This window comes from Myotis daubentonii, chromosome 4, assembly GCF_963259705.1.
Source record: "Myotis daubentonii chromosome 4, mMyoDau2.1, whole genome shotgun sequence".
In the NCBI taxonomy this organism is placed as follows: Eukaryota; Metazoa; Chordata; class Mammalia; order Chiroptera; family Vespertilionidae; genus Myotis; species Myotis daubentonii.
Genome location: NC_081843.1, coordinates 92,091,223 through 92,112,848, shown reverse-complemented (window position 1 = coordinate 92,112,848; position 21,626 = coordinate 92,091,223). Strand labels below are relative to the sequence as shown.

General features: G+C 40.9%; 1 protein-coding gene across 8 annotated transcripts in view; it reads right to left on the bottom strand.

Moving 5' to 3' along the window:
• Positions 1-21,626, bottom strand: part of DROSHA (drosha ribonuclease III) — a 107,938-nt gene that overhangs the window by 22,660 nt on the left and 63,652 nt on the right. For all 8 annotated transcript variants that reach the window (XM_059694729.1, XM_059694730.1, XM_059694732.1 and 5 more), the window contains 7 exons: positions 20,494-20,601; positions 19,861-19,999; positions 19,448-19,508; positions 12,442-12,501; positions 11,088-11,187; positions 7,194-7,296; positions 4,819-4,889 (listed from right to left, as the gene is read on the bottom strand). In XM_059694729.1, coding sequence (XP_059550712.1) covers positions 4,819-4,889; positions 7,194-7,296; positions 11,088-11,187; positions 12,442-12,501; positions 19,448-19,508; positions 19,861-19,999; positions 20,494-20,601 — 642 coding nt within the window. The remainder of the gene's footprint in view (positions 1-4,818; positions 4,890-7,193; positions 7,297-11,087; positions 11,188-12,441; positions 12,502-19,447; positions 19,509-19,860; positions 20,000-20,493; positions 20,602-21,626) is intronic.

Genomic DNA, 21,626 nt, shown 5'->3' with positions numbered 1-21,626 from the left:
GTACATTATTTAAGCCATTGACTTAAATCTAGAGAGAGTTATAATCAGAACTTCCTCAGGATCAAAGTGGTTTTCTGGCCGTTTTAGACCCTAGGGAAGCTCTGACTGAATCTACTTCCTGGCCTAGATGTTAGGTTTTTGAAATAAATAACGAGAGGGTTTTTTAAAGAGGGAAAAATATTTTTCAAAAATTTAAGGATGGGGTGAAGTATAGAAAATTTACTATCACTCGTGACACATGATGACAAGGGGGAAAAATACCTCATACTTTTGTACAACTTGCATCTTAATAAAATACACTTGGGGTGGGGTTTTTTGCCAGTGTTAAAAAAAAAACAAAACCTTAAACATCAAACTATTCTTTTAAGGCATTTTAAAGGACTTCTCTTAACCAACTTAACAACCAATCTTTCCCTTGAATTCTCAGTGGCATGAATTATACTGAATGCCATTCCCTTCTTGCAACTTTCTCCTGTTCTCTCAGTGCTTCTCTTCCTCCTCCCACACCCAAAGGAACATCCACCAGACCTCAGCCTCCCTGCAGACTTCATCACTACCTCCAGAGAGCTCTCTACTCCCACTTCAGCCACCTCCTCCGTCTGGATGCCTCGTTCATCTCTGCTGCAGTTCTGACCTCTCATCCAAGCTACAAGTGCCTTAATGAGCATCTTTCACCTCACACCCAAATGACCAAATAATCACCTTCCACCTTCCCTTAACCAGGGAGTATGGTGTTAGGGAAGCCTGGAGGCAGGCAGCCTGGGTGCAACCCTGATGCCACGTTGGCCACTGCTTAACCTCTCTGAGCCTCCCTTTCCTCAAGCACAAAACAGCATCTCAGTACCTGTACGAAGTGCTCTCTGATGCCTCATGATCATTAACTCAAAGCGCAACCCAGTGCTGGCAAGGAAAATGCTACTGCCAAGAAGCATTAAACCGCAACAACGAACAGCCATCTCTTCGGACTACCTCCCGTTTCCGAAGCTCAAAATTCTTAGACTTCCTGACTCATCTTTCTCTTTTCTCCTATGTGTTTTACACTCAAAAACACTGTGTTTCTATTTGATGGCTGGTGCGGTGTAACAGCACAACACCTCACTCACAACAAGCCTATTTCCACTGTGTCCGTCTCCTTTCATCCTCTCTGCGCCCGGAGAGGAGGTTCTGCTGCACCTGGGTGTCAGGGAAGAGGTCCAGATTGGAATCCCAGTTCTACCCTTCATCAACTTTTAGGCAAAGCCTCCACCTTCAGTTTGCCCTCATGGAAAATGTCCACTGACTCTTGGGACATCTGTTTGTGTGTATTTTTATTGAATAGCTGTTACATATTAGCTTATTAAGATAAGACACGATCCCTGTCCTCAAAGAAGCCTGCTGGAGAAGAATAAAGATAAATATGTACAATTTAATAAACTCTGATAAGTTCTATAACAGGGATATACACTAAGTGCTAGGAAAATGCTGCCTGAGGGTGTCAAAAAAAGCCTCAGAGAAGGTGACTCTTCAGATGTATCCAGAAGAACATGAGGAATCAAGTAGCAGAGGGAGGGAATTAGAACCAGGGCACCATAAATGCACAAATAAGTCTCCAAGTATACAGGCCCAAAAGGGTCACTCCTAATCGGCAGAGCACAGAGGATTTTAGGACAGTGAAAACAGTCTGTATGACACTATAATGAAGGATGCCTGTCATTCTACATTTGTCAAAACCCACAGAATGTAGAACACCAAGCGTGAACCCTAATGTGAACTATGGATGGAGTTTGCAGGATTATGTGTGTCAAAGTCCCCTGACTGTAACAAATGTACCACTCTGGTGGGGATCTTGGTAAAATGGGGAGGCTAGGTATGTGTGGGGGCAAAGAATATATGGTGAATTTCAGTGCCTTACTCTCAATTTTACTGTGAACATAAAACCACTCTTTAAAAAAATTTAAAAATGAGGGTGGGGGAAGGGGGCTGGAGGGGATCAATGGGGGAAAAGAGGGGCATCTGTAATATTTTCAACAATCTCAAGATAAAATTTTTAAATTAAAATTAAACAAAGGTAATTCCTAGAATGGCACAGAGGGAGTAAAAAGCAAGGAGACTGAAAAAATAGGTGGGAGTCGAATTATGAGAACTATTCAATGCCATGCTGTGTAGTACAGACTTGGGCAGGCAGTGCATTAAAAAGAAGACACCACTGACTGCGGCATGAACGATGGCCTGGCGTGTGGGGATGACAGGCAGTTCAATGTTCAGGTGAGCAATGAGGACAAACCCCAGAGCAGCACGACGGCCAGGAGTGAACCAACTGAAGAGATATTAGGAACAGAACTGACGGGAGTCTGAACTGAATGGAGACAGAGAAAAAAGCTTCAGGGTAGAAGGAGATCCTAAGGTTTCTGGTTTAGATCATACAAATAAAGGAGGAGAAGGATGTTTTGGGGCTAAGATGATGAGTTCATTGAAATGAGGTGTCTATGAAACGTATATAAATCTGCCCAGCGGCAATCTGAAGACAGTTTTTCTAGTTCCTAGAAACTGGGACAGATGTGTAGAGACAAAGGAGGATGGGAGAGCAAGAACCGGAAAGTTTACGGTCATCGCCCCCTATCTTTGTAAGAGGGCCAATGGGATGATCCAATTCAAAGAATGGCTCTGAATGTACGGGGTAAACTGGGAAGAGTTACACACACCGGAAAACACAAACCCAACGAAAACTGGGCTAAGAGAGTACCCATCAGTTCAGGCTGAGAGAGAAAACAGCCCTGCTATTACCGGCTGGAGGACAACACAGAGAAGGCCGGTGCAAGGTTAACCACGTTTCCCTCCAGGCCCAGCAGCAGCTGTAAAACGCCAGACCACCCCTCTTTCGGGGCTACTGCTTTCCTGCCAGTGCTGCCCTCTGACCTACTGGGCCTCGTCTCACCCCCTAAATAAAGATTACTGGCGACACTCAACTGCTAAACTGTCCTCTTGACAGTACCCAACCTCAAAGTAATCCCTTGCTTCTTCTAAGCCGGCCTCTGACAAGGCCGCCAACCAAGAACGGATCCCTGCTCCCTGACCTGCCTCAGCATCAGGGGGCACCAGCCCAGTGCGGCACGGACGGCCGCTTCCCTCTGTGAACGCCCGCCCTCCTCGCGTGGAGTCATATTTCAGACTTTGTCAGCGTACAGGTCTGTCCCTGGCTGTCTTGGGCCGATTAGACTTTCACAATACTATTAATCAATCAATCAATCAATCAATCAAATACAAAGGTTCACCATCGTCTCTCACATACTACAACTAATAAATGTAAACCAATATGCAGATGCCAAATGAGTCAGAATGCGCAGGTGTGAGCACCTGAACATGCTGAGGTGGGAAGTCCATGTACTGCTGAGCCCTGGTCTGTGTCCTAAAAGGCGCACGAGGAGGCCTTCTGAATCTCAGCCGTACCATTTGTAAGATAATGTTCAGCCTCTGCTTTTTCATTTTGTTACTTAGTCCTTTCATTTCTTTAACAAATATTTATTACACACTGCACACGCCAGCACTGCACTGGGTACTGGAAAGAGAAGATAAGCTTGCTAAGTAGACGAGGGGGAGAGAAGCAGTTTAAAGGGGGAGAGGAATCTAAACAAAACTGATGCAATTAAGCGCACAAGGTGTAAAGCTGCATTTAATTCAGGAAAACGGGAATGGAGTGGATGGGGAATGCAGGTAAGATGGGAGAAAGGGGCAGGGAGTAGGTGGGGGCGGGAGGAGTTTAAGGAGTGAGGAGGCACACAGACGTGAGACTGGAGGGAGGAGACAAAATACAGAGGTGGCTGAAATGGCCAACAAAAGAGAAAGGCCAGAACAAGGATATTTTCATATTTGAGAAAAGGACTTCAAATGTATTTGGCCTGCTATGGGCATAAATCAAGATGCACACTTGTTTATGGGTGCAGGACAAAACGGGGGACATGGGACATCTGTAGATAATTTTCCCATCAGAAGGAAATTCAAACATATAAAATCATCACATATCTATAAAAACAGATTTTAAAAAAACCATATCCTCAAATAGGAATAGCGTCCAGGTCCCATATTTCAAAACTATTGATTCTTTTTCTTTTTTTTTTTAACTACCCTAAGTAATACAGTAATAACATCTGACAGCCATTTAAGCTGAAGGTTGCACAAAAGCTTAAAACACTGGCTTCCTATGTTCTTTATTGCTCCATGAAGGCCATTTCATTCAATTATAATGACATTTCAATTTGGAATACAGAGCTGCCTCTCCCTTTAAATGTTAAATTGACTTGTTTTGGTACAGAAAGCATCCAGTATGCTCTATTACATGCAGGATTAAAAAGGTAGCTCTAGCAATATTCATAGCTTAATACTTTAGTAACAACAGACACTATTTCAGAATCTATCATTTTTCTTAAACTATAATTTACTTTTTTTAAAAAGTACTTCCATACTCTTTATTCAGAGCCCTATCAGAAACTCCCTATGAACTGACTTTCTTAAATATACATTTATCTAGTCTACATAATTTACATGATAACAAAACATAAACAGAAAAGCCAAAAGGCCAGAGCTTCAACTAAGCCTGCATGGGGTAGGTACTCAACGATGATGAAACACAAAATCATAATTAACTCCAAGACACTTCAAAATAAACACAGAAGACAAACTCCTCATGTAAATGTCCACAGACCCTCTCCCATCTGCAACAGAGTGAATAAGCTATTTTTGGTACTTACTTCTACACCCTCTTTAAAACACAAAGACTAATTGATATAAAATTTTCTGTAATGATATGTAACTGAGAAAAATCAAATGAGTCGAGATAAATACCGGATCATTAAAGAGTAAGCGTCCAAATAACTGTTTGGCTTCCTCCAGGCTTCCCTCCAAGTAAACGGCTCCTAGATAAAAGGAAGAGAATGCCCATAGGAAGGCTGCATTAATATTCACAGAAAATTACATATCTCTATAAAAAGCAAAAAGGCAAGCCAGAACCCACTCACAGAAATAACCGACAAGATCAGAAGCCATTGCTTAAAAGTAACATTTTTCCGCTTTCGGCTATGCTTTGTGTTAAAAATGAGAATGAAATACAAAATTCAATTGACTAAAATCTAATATTATAAGTAAAAGAGGACAAATACGAACTATCATAAAAGGTACATACAAAAACTTGACTTTACAAAAATGTTATGTTTTATTTTCTATATTTATAGTTTTTATTTCAGACCACAATAAAACCTGAGTTCAGATCAATGAATGTTTCTGCAAATAAAAACCAGGACAACCTCTACCTTTAATTTAAAATAATTATTTAAAAGTTTTTAAATAATTAAGCACTGTACACACATTTACCATTAATCATTACCAGGAAGTACTATAGTAACATTTTAATTGCGTATTAGATAACTCTGGAGTAGGGTAGCCATATATTCTTGAAATCATATTTTTATATCTGTCATCAGAAAGGCCACTTTTCATGTAAAATACTGAGACACTTAGTCATTAGAGCTTTTGGTGACTAAATACAGTAATTATCTATTGATATTTACAGTAATAATAATAACAATAACAGTAATGATCCTACTGACAGGCCAGACCCTGCCAGATCTCTGATCTCAGGGGGAAGACAAGAGCAGGGAAGATGGGCTTGGATCTAAGTGACTCCATTGCCAGGCAAACAGATCTGGACTGAAACCAGCATTTGTGGAGACCTGGGGCTGTCTCTATTTATATTTTAACAATGGATTTCAAATCAGTATCAGACGCACTCTCTCCGTTTTACCCTAACTGGAAGTGTACAGTGTATGAACACCAGATTTGCCGGAATAACAAAGCATACTTTTAGCCTGTTGAAAAAAAAATATCTCCAGATCATTAAAGAGTAAGATTCCTAATAACTGTCTTGTATTGAGAATAGATTTTTACATGGAAGGGTTTGGGGGTACTTCTGCCCTGGGCACTGCGCAAACCATTTCCACATGCTTATCTACACTTTCATGGGAACCTCAGTAAGAGGGTGTTACCAAAAAAGGGGGACATGTGTAATACTTTCAACAAGAATGATAAGTATTTTAAAAAGAATTACAGGATTTGGGCTCATAGTAGGTGATTTGGGGTAGGGTGAATGCAACATTGCTGTGGGTTGGATGCATCCAGGAATGGATATTAAGATCCTTATAATAACTCTGTGAGGTAAGTAATACCATCTCCACGTCATAGATGAGGAAACTGGAGCTTAAAAAGATTCAGTAACTTGGTGAAGACACAAAGGTAGGAAACGATGCAAGAACTTGAACCATGTCTGCCTGGTTCTGGAGCCAGCTCTAACACTGTCAAAAATATTATGTATACAGGGAACAGTAATTCCACCCGACAAACCCTGAAAATAGGATACATTTGTGCAAAAAAGACATAGCTGTGAGAAGACTGGATAATGATTAAACATTCCCTTGCCACCATCATCAGCACAAAACTATAAGCTTTTATATGCATTTTCAAAGGAAGAGGGCAAAATTGATAAGGCAGTACAAAGGCCTTTGAAAAATAAAACGTATTCAATCATTCATCTAAAAAAAAAACCAAGAAGTTGTCAATCTACTGTAACGTTTCATTGTAAAGCATACTTGCAATCACCAGCTAATTAATGCTTCACAACTTTCCTGTAGCAATGACCGACTGTACTTTGGTTACAGTAAAAAGGAAACTGGGGAAGTAGAGTGTCTGCATCAGTCTTGCTTCAAGAGAATAAATAATAGCTGTAGAGACTCAAGCCGTGGGGTTTTAACAAATGCCATGTTTTCAAGATGTTTAAGTCCGAGAAATCTTGTAAATAGTTTAAAATGTGATCGCAAATAATATTAGGGCTTCGCCAGCAACTGAGTTACTGTTTATTTATGGATGTGATTCTGAATCAAATCTGGAAAGCAATCCATCTCCATATTAATTCACTTCAATTCAACTCAGTGTACACATCTAAGCATGCACATGACAACAGACCATCCCAGGCACTGGGAATGCAGGAAAGAAAGCATGACTTCCCCAGAGGAACCACAAAAACGACAGCGCAATGAGGGGAGAGTTATACTAAGGGCCTCACATGCTTCGGGAAAAAGTCATTCTGTCCCAAGTCCCCACAATGAATTTTATGTGCTCTCCAGACATTTTAGACATTCAAGAAACTAGATTATAAAAAAAGAAGTCACCTATTAATGCTTCAAAACAATTAGCCATTGCATGTCGAAGGTCTGATTCTCTGCAAAGGTCGGGTCCATGGGCATAAAGCATAAATCGATCCAGTTCAAGTTTCTATAAAATTCAAAAATGACAAAAAGAATTTGGCAAAATCAAACTGTAATAACTCAACATTCCTAGGGGTAAAGGTAAAAAATTAATTAGCCCATGTCAGTATAGAAAGAAAGCTGAGTCTACTATTCATCAGGAGTCCTTACCTATCTATGGCTCAGCTCTGACAAACCTTGACTTTTCCCCAAACAGGCTTCTTTCTATAAACCCTATTCCAAGTTCAGACCAAGCACTAGTTCAAGCTGGAATAATACTTTGCTAAAAGACCATGGGCTCTTGGGTTCACCCAATATGTCCAGGGAGACACAAACCCAACCCAAAGTTAATCTCTTTGATCCCAGGGATATGCGGTACTTATAATGCTGGTAGATTAGATTTTTATGTGGCAAAATAAATGAGGACCCTCAGAAGACTTCAAAATGCCTTACATCTCAAAATCTTTTCTTTTGATTTTGGTAAGGATTTGGCAGTCCCTATATCTTTGTACCTGTGTCCCCTTCATGAGATCTCTATACTTACCTTTTTGAAGGCTCAGTGAGATCCTCTCAGCAATGGGTTAAATTTATTTTAAGGGCTCTGGGAATATTGTTTGTAATTAATTATGTTTCCCTTTTTACTTGACCTTAGAAAAGTATAAAGCCAAATTTGTGGCCCAATCCTAGAAAGTATGTAGGACTTATGAATATATCTGTGTATATTAAACTCTACCTCTGGCTTCATTTTATTCTTATTCATATTTTCTCTTTACTTTGAGTTCAGTACCTACTTATTTCTTATCCTGTTGTATTATAATATACAAATCAATTCAAGTCCTGTTAGAACTAGACAGAGAATGTTCTTTTTAAATAAAACTCCTGAGATTGAATAGAAATTAATTCTTTCCATAAAAGGAGATGCAGCATTCCATAAGGATGCACTTAATCTGTTTCCATTACCATGTAATTCAATTCAATAAATACTTACTAAACAATAACATGCCATGTAATATGGAACAAGACACAAGTCAATGAACAACCTAGGACAGTATGAGTCTCAGATGAAAGACTCAGATTTTGTATATCTCAGTATACCAGTATATGTAAAAATATCCATATCCACTTATGTTGGAAAAAGAGACAGTAAAAACAAGACACATATGCTACCAGTATTTTGTACTGTTAGGAATTCATAAGTATAAAATAAACTCAAATGAGAGTATTGACTACCACAAATGCAACAGCAGAAAACACCACTTAAAAACATTGATCCCCCAGTGGAAGAGTTTATACCAAAATATGTAAATTTGATCTGTTTCACAACTTCACTGGGAAAACTCAATTGTTTGCCATCTCTGGAGCCCTGCTTGAGAACAGACTGCAAGCCATATTTTATATTATAAACAACTATTTTGGAATCCTATGAATTTTCCAACTTCTCATAATCCCTGCTCTATATCCTTATTTTTTTCATGCAGGCATTAGTGAAACTTCTAAAAAGGAGTAATGTTCAACTTGCATGTGTGAAAATGTTCATCTGTCTGAAGAGTTGACTTAGAGCTTTCACTAAATTCTCAAAGAGGTCAGCAATCCTCCATCAAGTCCCCTCCTCCCAAATGGTCAAGATCCACTGGAACAGACAGGAGAGCACGACCACCACTGCCTTCTGCAGGAGCAGACGGGTGTCGTGTGCTATGGGAATGTTGGAAGTTGGTGTGGAAGAAGATCACATCGAAATTCCTGAAGGGAAAAACTGGCCACCCCTCTTTGTAAAGCACCCAATGTGTTACATGACTATTTCTGTTTTCCTGATATGGCACCTTCCCATACTTTGTAAATATCCTCCCTAAAATTATTTGAAAAATAATTATGCAATTTCATTATATCTGAAACTGGAAAGAAAACAATGGAGGAAGGGTGACTATTTATTAACATGTATTTCCAGTGGACATTAAGGTGGACCAGGAAGCAGCTCGACAATTTAATCAACTAAACACTGAAGCAGTTTTACTTAGAGTTGTAGAATTCTGTGCATTGTGAGGCTGCTGAAACCAAGTTAGCACACCTGTTGCCTATACTTTCTCTTCGAGGCATCATTATTTCTATTCTCAGATGCCACTAAAACGGGATCAAAGTCTACCTGCAACTATGATGATGCTGCTGCTACAGAAAACACAGCAATGCAGTCTTGCTGCATAAAAACCAGGGGATAAAATTAACCACAATTTGAATGTAATTAATGCCTTGTCCGTCACAAAACTAGAATGGATTTTACATAGTCATTTCTATCAAATTCCATCACTCATATCGTTATGAAGAAAACAATAAAAATTACTTCAGGCAAAAATGAAGGTAAACGCACAAAAGCTTTTCAGTGGATCATCAGCTGGGGATTGGAGGGCCACCGTCCCCCCTGCTATAGAATAAACCCACAGGTCTATAAAATGTAATGATTTCTAATGTGAATAGTGGCAGCAACAGAAACAACGAACTCCTTCTAACTCACTTACATGTGTGGGTGATTGCTAGGATGAACAGACATTGTGCTGAGCCCTGTATAAACACAATCATTAATATTCAAATGACAATGTCATGCAGTTCTCACAGCTACTCTGCATGGCAGGTGCTGATGCCATCGCCCTTGTGCAGCTGAGAAAGCAGAGGCCTGGGGAAGAGACCGACACTCCGTCCGGGGTCCCCAGTTGCAAGAGGAGGGGTGTGGGCCAGAATCTTATGGCCAATGCAAGTGCATGTTCTGTCTGTTATGATATACTATGACGAGACACTGCACAGAGATAGGAACATCAAATGAGATAATGAAGCTACACGCCTGCATGAATCTAAGTTTAAAAAAAGGTTCTGGTGGGTGGGAAGAGATTAACCAAAGGCTTAAATGCATATATGAATAAGCCATGGACAATAGTGTGGTGAAGGCCTGAGGCAGGGGGGAGGGGCGGGCTATAAGGGGCCAATGAGGGAAGTAAGAGGGACATCTGTAACACTTTCAAGAATAAAGATAAATTAAAAAAAAAAAAAAAAGGTTCTGTTAGTCACTCGGCTCAGTAAAGGAGGCTGGCTGGACAGCCTAAACCAGTGATGGCGAACCTTTTGAGTTCGGCGTGTCAGCATTTTGAAAAACCCTAACTTAACTCTGGTGCCGTGTCACATATAGAAATTTTTTGATATTTGCAACCATAATAAAACAAAGCTTTATATTTTTGATATTTATTTTATATATTTAAATGCCATTTAACAAAGAAAAATCAACCAAAAATATGAGTTCGCGTGTCACCTCTGACACGCGTGTCATAGGTTCGCCATCACTGGCCTAAACCCTAAGTCTTAATTAATGAGATTTGTAATTTTGGGGGATTCTCAAAGATATGTAAAGTATCCCCTATGGATATAAATGGTCTGGAGTATTCTATTCAAAGCTATAATTCTACTTGTTAAAGTAAATTAAAACAAATATAATACAGAAATATTACACAAAGGAAAATTATTTAAAAATTGAAGTCTTTTGCTCTGCTCTCATGTTCCTTTTCCCCAAATGTTTAACTCTGTTCCTGCACATCTGTCAATTTTTTCCCCTTCTGTTATCAAGTTACCTCACCGTGGAGTTCATTAGCTACTGGAGAAACTCACAAAGGTAACCAAACTAATAAGGCTGAATCCTTAAAACCCAAACAAAAAAATCTTTCCTGGTCTATAAAATACTAAGCCCTAACACACCCCAAAGAGGTACTGATTCAAATCCAAAACTGTGCACGGGCCGAGGAGAACGTCAGGCTCCACGCCAGGCTCAGAGGTCGGACACACCTTGGCTAGCATGGCGAGGTGTTGATTCTGGACGATGGCAGTCCGGTAAGTCGCTAACCCTCCTTCCTCCAGACTAGGAAACAAATAGTACAAGTGGACACTGCAAAAAAAAAAAAAAGCACATATATAAATATGCATCACACCATTCTGCATTCTGTCTGTGGCTCCGAGCCACAAAAGTAGGCCCGGCAAGGGATCTGCACAGGAGACACGGGCTGAACTGAACTAAACTGGAGGGTTTGACTGAAAGTCTTTGAAAGTTTAACAGAAAGCACAGTATATCTGCATGTGCTAGAACCCGAACAGCGCCATTCACTCATGTTTTCAAAGTTATTTCTGGTAAAAGGTTCCTCTGGAATCTGATGACAACAAAGACCTGAACAATGTCACACGTGGCTAGAGCAAACCCATGTGACACTCACAAGTGGGCCTAGAAACCGTGCTTTTCTTGGGTTAGGCTTTGGGCAGCCCCGGGCAGGACAGCAGCGGAGCCATGTTCTTCACGAGGACGGACAGGAACGGAACTGAGATCGGCACTGGTGGCTGGCTGTGCTCTAAGAGCGAGCCGACGGGGGCTGGTTAGGAGATGCAGGAACTGGGAGAAGCCACGTGGAACACCAGTTTGCACCACAACAGCAACTGTTCTCTCCTAAATCTCACACCGGGTTTTAGACCCACTGAGCGTGGCTAGTCCTACGTGTCCAGGGAAAGCAGGCTTACACAGCAGCCCTTTGGGCTCAGTGTATCCTTCTTGGGAAAAGAAATGACCTAAAGAGAATAAAAAATAGCTCAATATAGTTCCAAGAAAAGCATGTGTTACCGCTCTTTAAAAGAGAAATTATCTATGAAAAAACAAAACACACTTTCCTACCCCTACCTCCAAAATAAGGACCCTAAAACACTTCTGGGGAGAAAACACACGCATCCCCAAATCTCAACATTAAAATTACTCGTAAGCTTTACTTTCCTTGAGATCAGAAAGAGTGAGAAAGGGATCAAAGACAAATCCTAGAAAATGAAATGACATTTTAAAATATCATTCCTTTCTTTACAAATTGAATATAATCTCTGAAGCATCGACACCAAGGCCAGCTGATCTCTGTGGCTGTGGCAACTTGAACATAAACTTGACAGGACAGAGAAGCGCGCCTTCCCCCTGGTAATCTTGCTCACTGCAGCATCAGCAAGGGCAAGTTCTCAGGGCAGGAGCCACGGACCTGGGGCTGGCAAGCTCCTCAGCGGGGACAAAACGCACGGCGCTTCAATGGCTTATTTGGCTCATTACAAAGAAGGCAATGTATCAAGCATGCTTCCTATAAAATGCAACTAATGGGGAAGAGAAGAGCCGCCTTACCTGGTCAGAAACTCAACGACAGCATCACCAAGGAACTCCAACCGCTCATTGTGGTTAATCCTATAGGAAATTTTCAAAATCACTGAAATAGCACGCATTTACACTCGCTCCCTCTCCCCTCAAAGAAAGAACACATGAGGGTTAGCTCTTTTAATATGAGAACACCCTACCTTGTTTTGATCCCTGGGGGGGCATGCGGGAGGCAACCAATGTTCCTCTCTCATATACTAGTAGATCTCTCTCTCTCTCTCTCTCTCTCTCTCTCTCTCTCGTTCTCTCTCCCTTTCTCTAAAATAAATTTTTAAAAATCTAACACAGTAGCAAATCTTTTGTTCTTCTCCCATTGTTTATCCTTTCTTAATCATCCCCATTATAAATACAGCAAGCTCCAACATGAGATGTTTACTGAGCAGTAAACACTCCATTTGTTTTGGAGAACTGAATCAACAGAGGCATGAAATCTAGATTAACTGTAACATTTATATAGCACATCTGGTCTGAGGAATTCAAAGCACTTTATAAAACAAGAGTCTCCTGTAACAGTGATCACTGTAAGATATCATTTACTTCATGGAAAACCATCTTAGATTTGGGCAAAGTCCAGGGGGAATTGCTAGAGTGAGAGTATGGACAACATTTTCTCACTCCGCCTTCTCAGCCTCCAGCAGTGACTGGTGGAGTAGAGCTCGAAGGGGCCCTGGAGTTCCGTTGAACCTTCCACCCAATCCAGGAATCCCTTCTATTCATTACATCTATGTGCCTGGACACTTGTGGGGAAGGGAGGTGATGGGGCTGCTAGACCTGAGACTCACTGGAGCCATGGATCCCAGATTAAACATCTTTGGGATTTAACCTGAAGCATTTAAGTCAGTAAATCCACTCAGTGGAATTCATATATATTGAATGTGTATTGTTACTGTGTTTTTAACGCAAATACTTGTGTATAACTGATTTAAAATATACTTTGCAATGATCATTTCCTTAAATTCACAGACATTAACAAACAGTCCACAAGTATCTCCCTTTTGGTTGAATATATTCTTATACATTCTGTCTGGCAATAACACTACCAATCAAATGAAAACAAACAAACCAAGGCCGCTTGCTTCTCTCCTTTTTCCCTCACCAGTCTTCTGGCCCCTCTTTCCCAAAGGTCTTGCTGATAATACATGGATTTCTTAAATGTCACGAAATACCTAATCCTTCAGAGACCCTTTCTGTAGTAACATTTCATTGCAGTTTGCAGGAGTTAAATATAACTGAAATTTATGTGGCTAAGCAGTAACACTTTTTAAAATTACGGGTAGCGTATTCACTTGAGATGATGCCATCATAAAAGTTAATTATTTTGTAGTTTTGATAGGCAGACAGGATTTTATCTATTAATTTTAAGTCTTCATGACTTTTTGTAAATCCTAGCTGATCCCAAATCAGATTAAGTAAAATGCTAACCAGCCATTTAAACCTCTGCTGATGGCTCTGACCATGACCCTTATTTTTTTTTTTTTACCATGACCCTTCTTAATACCCCAGCTCCTCTACTGTTAGCCAACAAGTAAATAACCTTGGGTAAAAGTACTATCATGAATGACATTCTTTCCTTTAATACATATTTACTGAGGCCCTGCGCTGTGAAAAACACTAGTTGCAAAAGGAAAAGAAATTTTAAAAAAGAAAAATAAAAGAGTAAGACCATAGACCTTCGAAATGCTTACAGTATAATCAGCCCATCACATAATTATGATACGTGGGATAACCAGAATATGCACCATAAAGCAGATGCCTACAGGCTGTGGGCAGAAGTCCCAGGTTACAGGGCATTCCACAGGTGGCTGTGCAATGACTGTGGCATTCAGGGAAGGGAGACTGTACACTTGGCAGCACAGTAACTACTTCAGTCTCACTGGTGTGTAGTGAGCCACAAGGAAGATGTGCCTGGAAAAGTGACCTGGGGCCAAGCCATGCTGTTGGGACTTCCAGGTGGGGAGGTTCCAACTTATTCAGTGGGTGACAAGACGTCCCAGAAAGCTTTTCAAGCAGGTTGCCACTAAGAACGAGAATCAAGCTCTAGAACCAGCAAGCTGGCTGGCTGCAGTGTGAAGGGGAACTGGTGGGGCCGGTCACTAACTGCAGGGTGGGAGGGTGGGAGGAGTGGTTTTCAGGGGAACTAGAAGTCCATTGAGAGCCCCTCCTCTCGGCCCTCTCCCCGGCCTGCCCTGCTCGTCCACCTTCCCACAGCCATCAGTGCCAAAAACAGATTTCCCAAACAACTTAACTGGCTCGCTCGCTCTCTCTTCCCTTAATTCTGAGCAGGCTTGCTTGGGAGGAGATATAACCACTGACACTTGCAGTTTAATGGTGTTTGCTTCAAAGATATACAAACACTTCTGAGGAACAGATGCACCTCATTTTATAATAGCAAACTAAGAAACAAACCGAGGAGAGGGCAAATCATCGCAAGTGAACTCAATTATTTAATGCACAGTACAAAACTGACCTGTGGCCCCTAAGCAGCCAGCAGAGCTGTCCTTAGCCCCACAGCAGTCTCGTGTGTACATTCTGCTCTGACCTCCACTGAAGCACTAGCAGAGTCTCCCTTGTAGCAAGGACTTTATGTCTATAGCCCTCTCTACCCACCGCAGGTAGCCAGGCCTCCTGGTGAGTGCAGCTTGGACTTACTTGCCTTGGAATCACCTAAAATACCTACACACTGTCTCAAACTCAAAAGGCACTGGCTCAGTGTCTGCTGAATTACATCTGTGTGAAGCTTCTGAAGTACTGCTCCCAGGGCTGTGCCCGCTGGGGAACGCTGGATAGCAACACTGGAGCAGCAGCAGTCCTGGCCCTGCAGGGCAGGAGGCTCTTCCTGGACGGAAACTCCAGTCAACGCTCTATCCGCAGAAGGATCACGGACAGGGCTGAAGACTCTCAACACAAGCATGAAAGGCCAGAAGTCAAAGGACAAAAGGAAGTGTTTATTCTCTGTCGATGGTATCATTTTCAAAATGGGAAATTCAGAAAGAGCGCGGTTTCTCAGATATCATTCCTTTTGCCATGGTAAGTAAGCATCTCTTTGTAATAGCACAAAAGAAAACATAAATCATGAGGCTTGAAAATACTACTGATGACATAATTTACATATCAACAACTCCAGTTGGGGCAGAGGAGACGAAGAAGATCTAACCCTGGCCTCCTCAGCCGTTAGGCATCTGCTTTCATTCAAAAAAATTTTTTTAATATATTTTATTGATTTTTTTACAGAGAGGAAGGGAGAGGGATAGTTAGAAACATCCATCAGCTGCCCCCTGCACACTCCTTACTGGTTATGTGCCCGCAACCAAGGTACATGCCCCTGACCGAAATCGAACCCAGGACCCTTGAGTCCACAGGCCGATGCTCTATCCACTGAGCCAAACTGGTCAGGGCTGCTTTCATTCAAATTTGGGGGTGAACTTATATAGGCCTAGCCCACTTTCTTCCCAGATTCTTCAGGGGCTCAAGGCCACACAAAATACGAGTATTAATACATGAAAGTATCTTTTAAAATCAAGAAATAAAATAAGGAAAGCTAACATTTAAACTTTCCAACCCCTTATGTAAGGCCAGTATTATTCTAACAATGAAACCTGACAGAAGCATCACAAGAAATGAAAACTACAGAATTGCATCTTTTATGACTATAGACACAAGAATCCTCAACACTAACAAACTAAATCCACAGCATACAAAAAGAACTATACACCATGATCAAGTGGGATGTACCCCAGGAAAGCAAAGTCAGTTTAACATCTAAAAATCAATTACTAATTCATCATGTGAGTAGAATAAATGGAGGGAAAAACACATGATCTCAACAAATGCAGAAAAAACATTTGACAAAATTCAACACACTATCATAATAGAAACATTAAGCAACTAGGAATAGAAGGGAACTTCTAAAACCTGAAAAGGGGCATCTAAGAAAAACCCAGAATTAATATCAGACTCAATGATGAAAGATTGAATGCTTTCCCCTTAAGATTAGGAAAAAGAAGCAACTGCTCTCATCACTTCTTTTTAATTCTAGAGACCCAGTGCACAAAATTCATGTGGCAGGGGGGTGGGGCGGTTCTCTCAGCCCGGCCTGCGCCCTCTCACAATCTGGGACGCTGGCTCCTAACCACTCGCCTGCCTGCCTGATCGCCCTTAAACATTCTGCCTGCCTGCCTCATTGCCCCTAACCACTCTGCCTGCCTGCCTGCCTGATACCCCTAACCACTCATCTGCCTGCCTGATCGCCCCTAACCCCTTGCCTGCCTGCCTGATCACCCCTAACCACTTGCTTGCTTGCCTGATTGCCCCTAACCACTCTGCCTGCCTGCTTGATCACCCCTAACTGCCGGAAGCCGGTCCATCCTTGCTGCTTGACACAGTCGCTGCAGGAAAGAAACATCTGCACAGCATATGTTTCAAGGGACCTGGCGTATATAGCATACTGTTCTTAATATGTTTGCTCCCCTTAGCGCTGTGTGTTTTAACCAAGGTCACCTCTCCGAGAAAGGTTGTTTCCCCAGGTAGGAATTTTTCCCTGAAGTCAGGGAGGGGATGAAACTCCTTAACTAAGTGCCAGGCGGGTAGTTAATCACTACAAACAATCATGCTTAAGCTACATAATCTTTACTCCCTGGAATGGAGATAAGAAACGCCCTAACCTTTGTAATAGAAATTGACAGGATTAAAATCAACTGGGATAAATACGGATGTAACAAGACAATAAACAGTAGAACCTCTCTGGAGATCCTAACCAGAACTTCGCTGGAGATCCTGACCAGAACTTGGCTAGAGATCCTGGCTAGACTGCTAATCAGCTGAAGGCTGTCTCCCTGTCATTCCTTCTTCGCCGACTCCGTCCACAACTTTGGGGACCCCTGGACCCGCTGGGGTTGGACCCCGGCACCTAACTGCTCGCCTGCCTACCTGATCGCCCCTAACTGCCTCTGCCTCAGCCCCTGTGGCTTCATCTGGAAAGACATCTGGAATGACGTCTGGAAGGTCGCTCGGCTGTCTGGTCTAATTAGCATATTATGCTTTTATTATTATAGATTGTACTGGAGGCTCTAGCCAGGGTAACAATGCTAAGAAAATAAAACAAGAGGCATACAGACTGAAATAAAAAAGTAAAATTATCTCTATTTGCAGATATATGATCATATATATATATATATATACATATATATATATAATATGAGGAATACACTAAAAACCTGTTATAGCTAACAAAGGAGCTCATTAAAGTTGCAGGATACAAGGTCACTATATAAAAATCAACTGTATTTCTATACACTTGCAATGAACAATCTGAAAATGAACTTAAGAAAAATAATTCCACTTATAACAGCATCAAAAAGAATATAATACCTAGGAATAAATTTAGCAAAAGATATGCAAAACGTATACTCTGAAAAATACAAAACATTTTTGAAAGAAATTAAAAAAGACAAATACATATAAAGACACCCAATGTTCGAGGATCAGAAGATTTACTATTAAGAAGTAATTGTTTATAAATTGACCTACAGATTCAACACAATCCCTATCAAAATATCAACTGTGACTTTAGATTAGGCGAAGTTTTTTAGAGATGACACCAAAAGCAGAAACAACAAAAGAAACAGTAAACTGGACTTTGTGCTTTAAAGGTCATCATCAAGTGGGTGAAAAGATGATCCTCAGAATGAGGAAAAATTCTGCAAGTCATGTAAGGGACTTATATCTAGAATACATAAAAATTATTATAACTCAATAATAAAAAGTAACCTAATTTAAAATGGGAAAAGGATCTGAACAAATATTTCTCCAGAAAATACAAATGGCCAATAAGCACATGAAAAAGATGTTCAACATCATTAGCCATCAGGAAAAGTCAAACAAAACCACAATGAGATAACACATCATACCCGACAGGATGGTTAAAATAAAAAAAGAGAAGCCCTGACCGGTTTGGCTCAGTGGATAGAGCGTCGGCCTGCAGACTGAAAGGTCCCAGGTTCGATTCCAGTCAAGGGCACATTCCCAGGTTGTGGGCTCAATCCCCATTTGGGGGGCGTGCAGGAGACAGCCAATCAATGATTCTCTCTCATCATTATTGTTTCTAGGTCTCTCTCCCTCTCCCTTCCTCTCTAAAATCAATAAAAAATATATTTAGCCGAAACCGGTTTGGCTCAGTGGATAGAGCGTCGGCCTGCGGACTGAAAGGTCCCAGGTTCGATTCCGGTCAAGGGCATGTACCTGGGTTGCGGGCATATCCCCAGTAGGAGATGTGCAGGAGGCAGCTGATCGATGTTTCTCTCTCATCGATGTTTCTAACTCTCTATCTCTCTCCCTTCCTCTCTGTAAAAAATCAATAAAATATATTTAAAAAATAAAATAAAATAAAATAAAATAAAAAAAAATAAAAATAAAATAAAAAATATATTTAAAAAAATAAATAAATAAAAACATATCCTTGGGTGAGGATTAAAAAAAAACCACACACAAGCATATGGCAACACAAAAATCTATACACAAATATTCATAGCAACATCATTCATGATAACAGAAAAGTAGAAACAACTCCAAATGCCTATCAATTGGTATATGATTAAATAAAATGTGACATAACCATACCATGGAATAGTAATAAGAAATGAAGTACTGATACATACTATAACATAAAATAAGCCAGTCACAAAGGATCACGACATACAGTATATTGCCACTAATACAAAATGTCCAAAATAGACAAATTCATAAAGATTGAGAGTACTAGTTGCCCAAGGCTGAGCAGGCTGAAAGAAAGGGCAGTAACTAGTAAGAGGCACCAGGTTTCCTTCAAAGGTGATGAAATGTTCTAAAATTAGGAATGATCATGGCTGCACAATGTTGTGAACATACTAAAAACTACTGAATTGTATACTTTAAACGGGTGAATTGTATAGTATGTGAATTATACTGCAATAAAGCTGTTATAAAAAAAAATCTACTTTACCTTGAAGGAGTTGGGTCATCTTGGCCAAGGCGTGACATAATATTTATTAAGGTGTTAATTCCTATTTTTTTAAAAAAATACACAAGTAAATACTGTTAGAAGCATTCTAGTGCCATGATATGACATACTGGAAAAAAATTATCTAGCTCATCCCAATATGACTTTAAAAAGTTTAATATCTGCATGTGTACAAATTTAATCAACTTAGTTACTTAAAACACTAAATAGGAGTAATAAGTTTTTCTAAAAAAGTCATCCATCCTATTTCAATGCTCTGCTCAACATGATTATTATTATGTATGAGGCAAGAAGCACTGAAGAATGAGAGGATGGAACGGTCACCAGGGAACCATTCCCAGTGGAGATTTAACCCAGAACACAGGCCAAAACACGAGAGCAGAATCCAAACACACCTTTTTTCCGCATGTGCATGTGATGAACTTTTCTGTCTCCATATTTGGGCTGGCGAATTCCACAGTTAGACAAAGAATTCCTGGCATGATCAGGATTCATTCCAAAATTCAAGTGATGGCTTGGGTGAGTCATGGCCAGCTAAAATTTCAGGGAAATAAATTCAGCCTTAAAAACTCAACACAGAAATGCCATCTTCACATTATCCACCAATGAAACAGGAAAGAGATCTGTAGCCAGTCGACTTTTAAGCCCTGATCTTTCCATTTATCTCCTCCAATTTCCACAGCACTGGTGAAAGCCTTCTTCTAAAAGTAAATCCAAAGTCTACATCTTTTGGAGGAGAATTAGAGTACTCAACACCTAGAAAGAAGAGCCATAAAGAAGGAAAACCTGAAAGAAGGGGCTCTGGTTTGACAGGCAAATTTTTGCTTTAGTTTGTTTCTTTAGGGACGGCCTCAAAAAGAAAGGTGAGGAAAAGGGTTTGAAAGGGGGCAACCAAAATAAAGGAGAGAGCGGTTTCTAAACATCATCATCATCTCCCAGAAGAGAGAACTCAATGCTCCATCTGAAACCTGCAGGATGAATTACTGCTACCCTGTTATCATGTGAGTGTACAGGAGAGTAATTCTTACCTGTAACAGACAACGATCTTGGAAAGTATACCCTATCAACTTGTCCAGGTGCATTAGGCATTGGTGGTAGCGAATATGATGGGTCAAAACAGGCAGCATCATTGCATGCTTAAAAAAAAAAAAAAAAAAAAAAAAAAAAAAAACAGTATGTTTAACTCTATAAAACCTTTTAAAAATGCAACAAATGAGAACTATTTTCGCAACCCAAATTCCAAGTCACAGTGTCTTGAAACAGTTTAGTGGGGGCATGGCATCCTGATGCACCATCTACAAAGGGTAGGGGACCTTAGTTGTTTGGGGTATACTCTCTGGAACCAGAATGCCTGGGTCCAAATCCTGCTCTGTTACTCATTCATTGTGGCACTTAGGGCAAGTTATTTCACTTCTCAGCCTCAGTTTCCTCACCTGTAAAATGGAGGAAATCAATATAGCTACTTTCAGGGACAGTTAAAAGGATTAAATAAGCAAACATTAAAAAAAACGGTTTAGGAGAGAACCAAAATGGCGGCATAGGTAAAAACATGTACTTGCTGCCTCTCCCAACCACATCAAAACTACAACTAAAAGACAAAACATCGATCATCCAAAGCCATGGGAAAGCTGGCTGAATGGAAGTTCCACAACTAGAAGGAGAGAAAAAAGCGCACTGAGACTGGTAGGAGGTTCAGAGGTGTGGAGTTGTGGAGGCGCGCGCGAAACAGGCTGGCAACTGGGTGCGCTACTGTTTTTTTCAATCGGGAGGGAGATACAAGCTCCAGATTGCTCTGAACTCCAGTTTCGGGCGCAACTCTGGAGACCCAGACTCATTCGGGGAGAAACTGGACTGTCTGGCATCGGGCTAGAACACGAGGGTGGCTTTCTCTCAGAGGTGCTAGCAGTGATCATTGTTCCTGCGGGGGATGCAGATGGAAAAGACTCGGGGACCTCTCCAATGAAGAGCTGACTGGCAGCCATTGCTGTTTGCTCCGCCCTGGTGATTCCCAGAGACCCCGCCCCACCCAAATTACAACCCCACCTAAGCTGTGTGCATCGGCTTTTGCATATGAATGGCCCATCCTTTCCCAGCATAAAACCTAACAAACTGCAGCTGGGTCAGAGAGCTCCAGAGCTTCCAAAAGAAGCCCCAAGGCTCA